The sequence below is a fragment of the Eriocheir sinensis genome, chromosome 17 (genome assembly GCF_024679095.1).
Source record: "Eriocheir sinensis breed Jianghai 21 chromosome 17, ASM2467909v1, whole genome shotgun sequence".
Taxonomy (NCBI): domain Eukaryota; kingdom Metazoa; phylum Arthropoda; class Malacostraca; order Decapoda; family Varunidae; genus Eriocheir; species Eriocheir sinensis.
Window position 1 is genome coordinate 1,040,843 of NC_066525.1, and position 6,847 is coordinate 1,047,689.

The 6,847-nt window shown below is 48.7% G+C and overlaps 1 protein-coding gene across 1 annotated transcript; it reads right to left on the minus strand.

Annotated features, from left to right (window-relative positions):
• Positions 1–3,828: 3,828 nt before the first annotated feature.
• Positions 3,829–6,436, minus strand: LOC127000087 (basic helix-loop-helix transcription factor amos-like). The gene has a single exon (XM_050863510.1). The coding sequence runs from the start codon at positions 5,063–5,065 to the stop codon at positions 4,448–4,450; it is 618 nt and encodes a 205-aa protein (XP_050719467.1). The 5' UTR covers positions 5,066–6,436; the 3' UTR covers positions 3,829–4,447.
• Positions 6,437–6,847: the final 411 nt, after the last annotated feature.

Here is a 6,847-nt window from a genome sequence, read left to right on the forward strand (position 1 = left end):
TTTTCTTATCCTCAGCAAACTGTAGCCTTTTTTGTTGCTCTTTTTAGCTTTTCTAACGTGCAGAGCTTCTAATGTTTTCCTGTTGCTTTATTCATCACACCGTATCTGCTTTTAACCTCCCATTCGTTATATGCGGTAAATAACTCCTTTTCTTGCTTATATCTGTAGTTCGTGTTCCATTTTGTCCCTCGTCACTTAGGAAAACCAGGTCGCATATACTCCTGAACCTTACTCTCGCAATAACCAGAAGATCCCGTAGCGGTACCTCCATAAAAAGCATCAAGGAAAACGTAAAACTATCCCAAGGTGTTCAGGGCCATGTTAACCCCATGTTCGTGTGACAGCTGGAGTGGTGAGATAGCGCGAATCCCTCACCCAAGAAGCCCCAACAACTAACACCCATAGAACCCGTGTTAGCCTCCTTATACGGGCGACAAGAACAGAGAACCGAGGACGTGTACCCAGACAAGAAAGGAGTCCCACTGAGGAATGACCCGATCTGCAGTTTAGTCCATAGATCCCTTGTTCTCGGGCGTGTAAAAGTGGCAGGAAGAGAAGTGGGGGAGCGCGTAGCCTGTCAGAAAGGGAGAAGCGAATCGGTGTCCAGCCCCAAAGAGAGATGCAAACAAGGATGAGGTTGCAGCCAGCGTGTCAGCCCTGAGAGTGATGCAGGTGAGAGTGAGGTGAAGTTTCCATTAGCGTCCCAAAGAAGGGTGGTAATTGAGAAGGATATGGAGGCTTGTGTAGACAGTGTAGACGTAAGACGAGGGAGGATTAGGAGAGCGTGTATAACCTGCCGCCAAGTACATGAATATGGAAACACGTGTCACCCCAAGGAAGGAACGATATGAGGGTTGTGTGGTATGTACTCAGTGATTCGTCTAGTGCGTGTGTTATGGTGTGGTGGTGTTAGTGCTGAGTGAATGTAGATGAGTGTGTTAGTATTTGTGTAACCTGAATGTAGTGTGAGATCATATCCTATAGAACCTTGGGCCAGTAAGGATGAGTTAGAATAATGATGTTAAGGTTAGTATAGAGTGAAGGAAGCTTGAGATTCTGTGCTTGATATAGGTAAAGGGAAGGAAGGAAATGTAGACGAGAGTGTGTTAGTATTAGTTAAGCTAGTGTGGTGTGAGCTCATATCCTAAAACCTGAAGCCAGTAAGGATGAGTTAGAATAATGATGTTAAGGTTAGTATAGAGTGAAGGACGTTTGAGACTCCGTGCTTGATGTAGGTAAAGGGAAGGAAGGAAATATAGATGAGGATGTGTTGTGTTAGTTAAGCTAGAGTGTTGTGTGAGATCATATCCTAGAACATGAGGCCAGTAAGAATGAGTTAGAAAAATTATGTTAATGTAAGTATAGAGTGAAGGAAGTTTGAGATTTTGTGCTTGATTCAGATAAAAGGAGGGGAAGGGAAGGAAAAAAATATAGATGAGAATGTGTTTGTGTTAGTTAAGCTAGTTTTGTGTGAGATCATATCCTATAGAACCTGATGCCAGTAAGAATGAGTTAGAAAAATGTTAATGTTAGTGTAAAGGAAGTTTGAGATTCTGTGCTTGATTCAGGTAAAAGAAAAGGAAGGGAAGAAAAGAAATATAGATGAGGGTGTGTTAGTAGATGGTGTGAGATCATATCCTTGAACCTGAGGCCAATAAGGATGAGTTAGAAAAATGTTAATGTTAGTGTAAAGGAAGTTTGAGACTCTGTGCTTGATACAGGTAAAGGAAAGGAAGACAAGGAAAGAAATGTGGATGAGAGTGTGTTAGTATGTGGCGTGAGATCATATCCTAGAACCCGAGGCCAGTAAGGATGAGTTAGAAAAATTATGTTAACGTTAGTATAGAGGAAAGGACATTTGAGATTCTATGCTACAGGAGGAAGAAAAAGAAAGGGAAAGGGCAGGGAAGAACAAGTGCCTAGGTATTGTGTTAGTAACAAAGACTGAAGCAAAACTAGCAAGATATATTTTAGTGTAAGGTGAAAGAAGTCTTAGATTCTGTGCTTGAGCCAGTGAAAGAAAGGAAAAGAATATAAGGAAGGAAAAGATAAATACTTAGATATCGTGTTGAAATTCATACAGCAGAGGAAACTCAAGCAAGACTATACAGTATGAAATCTTGCATAGTATGAGTGAATGAATGGGGGAAGAACGAAAGGCAGAACAAATTAGGGACATACTCATACTAAAAAAGAATGAATGAAATGAATGAGCGAAACAGAACAGAAGAAAGAGTGACAAGTATGGGAGGAATTACACAACCAGGAATCAATGAGAGATTAAGTGTGAGGGAAGAACGATTTTAGTAACAAATATGGAGGGATGTCCACACTCGAGAAGGGCTATGGATAAGGGTATATAGTCAAGCTCATTTCTAGACTACAGAGAGACGGGAGCGATGATTTACCAACATGGAGTGAGGATAGAGTGTGAGAGCGTGAGAGTCCCCATAGAAGAGTGACTCAGTATGCAGTTAAGCCAATGTTATGCCCAGAATGAGAGTGACGTACGGGCACTGAAAACCCAGAGGAATGTGACGATTAATCAAGGTTGTGAATACATGAAGAGGTTAATTTATACGGATTTAAGTCATCTTAGTATATTAGTGTAAGAAATTTAGTTAACGCCATGAGAGTGGGTTGATGAGGGATATGGAAGGAGTAATAGATATAGTTTTTGATCGATCGGTTAACTCACTATCAAGACCAGAGAGGGAGAAGCTGAGAGAGACGACATAAGCTGTTAGTATATGAAGAACTTGTAAGCGAGACAGTTAAGCTCGTTTCCAAAAGCTATCGAGAGAGAACCCTTAGTTATTTGAGAGAGGACCCTTAGTTATTTTAGAGACACTTAGTTATTTGAAAGAGGACACTTAGTACTTTTGGAGACACTTAGTTATCGTAGAGAGAACCCTTAGTTATTTGAGAGAGGACCCTTAGTTATTTTAGAGACTCTTAGTTATTTAAAAGAGGACACTTAGTACTTTTGGAGACATTTAGTTATCATAGAGAGGACATTTAGATATTTTAGACACTTGGTTATTTTAGAGAGGACACTTAGTACTTTTGGAGACACTTAGTTATCGTAGAGAGGACACTTAGTTATTTTAGAGAGGACACCGAGTTATTTTTTAGTGTACACGTGTTTGAATCAGAGAAAAGGGACGTCAGAAGAGAGTCTAAGCTTGTGAGTAACGTGAAGGTGGTGTTAAAGTCTGTTCACTTAAGTCTGACCCAAGCTGACAACATAAACCTAAGCGTGTTGGCAAGCTGAGTGCTGAGTGGCTACTGCTGTGGCTTCCAAGTTTTCTTTAACCTCTGTTTGTGTTTATCTCACGCAGCACTTTCTGGTAATCTGCACTGTGCTTATGAACACGCTTAAGTTTATGTTGTCAGCTTGGGTCAGACTTAAGTAGCTAGTCCTCGGGTGTACACTTGAGGTTCCTTACTCGTCATGGGCGCTGGAACACTCCCTCACTCTCCTCGTAGTCTCTCGGTGTGCAGCCTCCACTGTGTCTCTTTGCTCTGCCACTATATACGATTGTTATTCCGAGGTTTATTTTTACAGTTTAACTCCAACACGTGGCTTGATCAGTAATATGGAACGTAGTGGGCCGTGTTTTCCCTTTTCAACAGGACTTAATTCTAGGTGGTGTTTAGTGTTTTAGTGTTAGAGATGAACAAGTCTACTCCCTTACCGAGGCTGCAGGACTGCTTATTAGGCTTCATCCTTCTTTGGCTGAGGCAGAAATTAGAGTTTTTCTCCTAGCAATGCAAGAGCGAGTTTGTTACGTTATCAAGCTGTCAATGCTAGTTGTTAATTTTTACGTTCAAACAGTCCTGCAACCTCTTGTGGTGTGTGCACGCCAGCCCCAACCCCGGCCGTGGCTGCAGGAACTGAAGCAGAAGCAGTGAGTATACTTCTCAAGATTTATTAACAAAATAATTTATATAATACATAACATACACATTTGTAGCTGTACAGTAAACACTAAATTGAGCCAGTTTCTGCTAGCAAGAGCAATGTACACTTTTTGGTAATGCCTCCCAACCAAGGCCCCGACGCGGCGGGCCGGACCCCGAGGAGGGCGCCGAGGCACCGCCGCGACGCTCTCCGGCACGCCCGTGAGCACTGACACACGCCCCCGACGAGGCGATGGATGCAGACGCTCCCTGACGAGAGCGGGCTCAGGGCGGCCACACAGGAACACACTCGGTCCAGGGCAGCTCCAGCACACTAGGACAGCACTCAATCACAGTCTGAGGAAGGTGAGAACTCATGCCAACCGTCCCACACCACCTGTCCCCGCGACGCCGCACCGACGGTGGACGGCACATCACTCGCCACCACCGTGCACCGTGTGTCGTGTCACTCGCGGCACTCAGGATCACCGGCTGTGGGCGTCGCGGGCAGCTGACCAGAAGTCACTCGTGCAGCGGGCGCCCGCTACTGCAGCAGCTCCACGAGGGCGGAGATATACGTCTGCGCCATTTGTAGAGTTTCGAACTTGGACAGCTTCTGGTCACCACTGAGCGCCGGGATGTGTTCACGCAGTCTGTCGAAGGCGTTGTTAAGTCCATTCATGCGACGCCTCTCCCGCGCGTTGGCCGCCAGCCGACGCTTCTTGATCACCTCGCGCCCCACGATCTTCGGCGGTCTCCGGCGGCACTTTGACTGGCGCCCCCGCGACACGGCCAGGGAGCAGTCGGGGCTGTTGATGTCTGCGACGGCGGCCAGGACAGGATGCGTGGTCCCCGGGGCGCCCCAGGACCACGACGAAGGGCCGCTCTGGTGGTTGCTCCAGCCGTGCGAGGAACTGGTGCTCTCCATGCTCTCGCAGCTGCTGAGGGGCGAGCACGAGGGGCTGGGGCGGCCCTCCTCCGAGGCGCACCAGGCACCGGAGTCCTTGGAGCCGGTGCTTGAGCATTGAGTGGGCAGGGTGTAGGCGCCGGTGGTGTAGGGCGAGCTGGGACATGCCAGCTGGTCCAGGTACACTGAGGCGTGGTCCAGGGGGCTGGAGAAGCCCGGGTGCGACGCGGGGAAGTACCAGTCCGACACAGACATGTCTACTGGCGTCTCGTACAGTGGTCTGACCCTTGCCCCGCCACGCGTCACCTTTATATGCCTCAACGCTGATCACGTGACCCCACCGACCAATAAGGCGTTGGGGTTGTGACCGTGGGCGGGGCTGTGACCGTGGGAGGGGCGGCGGTCGGGGGAGGGGCCAGGCAGCGTGCCCGCGGCGGGGTGTGGGGGTCAGGTGGGCCACCGCTGCCGTGCTCCCGCCAGCCACATCAGCTGGCCAGGTGGCGGCGTGCGTGTGGCGGCGCCGGGGTGTGGTGCTCTCCGCAGGCAACCCCGATAATTGCCGCCCTCGGCCGCCATCACCACTGCCGCGCGCCTTCGGGAGGAATTCCACTGCATTCCACGACCCTTGCCCTGCACGGGACCCCGCCCAGCGCGCGGCGGCGGCAGCGCCCGTCCGCACCAGGAGGCGAGTGCCCTGTACGGGGTGGCCGGGGTGGCCGCCTCACCACTCCCCGCTCAGCTACAGCCCAGATTGGAGCGTAAAAGCCCACTTGTTACATTTTGACTCCCCATCAACACGTGAACCGCCATTGCTCGTGGCAACAGCCGTCTCCCCGGACCAGGCAGGAGCCTTGATCCAAGGCGCGTCAGTGTCGGGAGTTCAGTGTGTCGGTCACTTTTTTGTCTCTGCTGCTTTGAGGCGCTGCTGAGCCCCAACCTGAAGGGCGGGGGAACGAGTTGTCTCCTGGCAGGGCTGCGGCGGACTGGCGGGCGGGAGATAGTGAGCTAAGCGAGGCAAGGCGCTTGGTCTCTCCTCACATGGGTCCACATTTCTCAGCGCACTTTTTTCTCCCTTCACCCAATTGTCAGCCACATGCAGCACTTAAGACCTGTAAATCCCTAGTGCAGAAGTCGATGCCGGGGGCCTTCATAACACGATTAACCTAACCTAAACACGTCCACTCTGACCTCCTCCACATCTCTGAGCGCTTCTTTCTACCTCCACCCAATTGTCCGCCACATGGGATACTTGTGACCCTAGAAGAGAAATGGATGTCGGGGGGTTTCATAACACAATTAACCTAACCTAAACACATCCACTCTGACTTCGTCCACATCTCTGAGCACTCCTCCCTCCACCCAATTGTCAGTCACATGGGATATTTGTGACCTATAAAACCCTAGAAGAGAAATGGATGTCGTGGGGTTTCATAACATGATTAACCTAACCTAAACGCATCCACTTTGACCTTCTCTTTCATTGCGATAGGATCAGGGACGCGGCGGGGTCGGTATCGGCGGTATGACCTTTTTTTCACCCACCCGACAGACAGACGCTGCTGCTCTTCTTAATATGGTGACTTGGCGGCCGCAGTGCTGTGTTTATCTGTTGACCGCCACCGCACCGCTCACCAATCCAGTACAAACCTCAATCATCTTATTTTTTGTATCAATGTTTCTCTTCCTCTTCTCCCTTCTTTGATTGGCTGACTCTCCCTTCCTTCTATGCCTTCTCTTATTCCATCTTCGTAGCCTCAGATATATGCTTTGTTTTATATGTTCCTCCCTTTTCTTTATCATTATCCTCTTCCTCTCCTCTTTCTATTCCTCTCTAATTACATCTTCGTAGCCTCAGTGATATGCTTTCTTATCTACGTTCCTCTCTTTCCTTCTTCGTATCAACCTCTTCCTCCTCCCCTTCCAAAGACTTCTCATTTCTCTCACTTATTCAATCCTCGGTGCTGTGATTTTTAACCCCTTGATTGCGGATTTCCTACAAGAAAACCTCACGAAGCTACAGGAATGGAACAAAAAGTG

Bases quoted from the DNA above. Each gene is read 5' to 3' on its own strand.
- LOC127000087 (XM_050863510.1), bottom strand. From the start codon at position 5,065: ATGTCTGTGTCGGACTGGTACTTCCCCGCGTCGCACCCGGGCTTCTCC.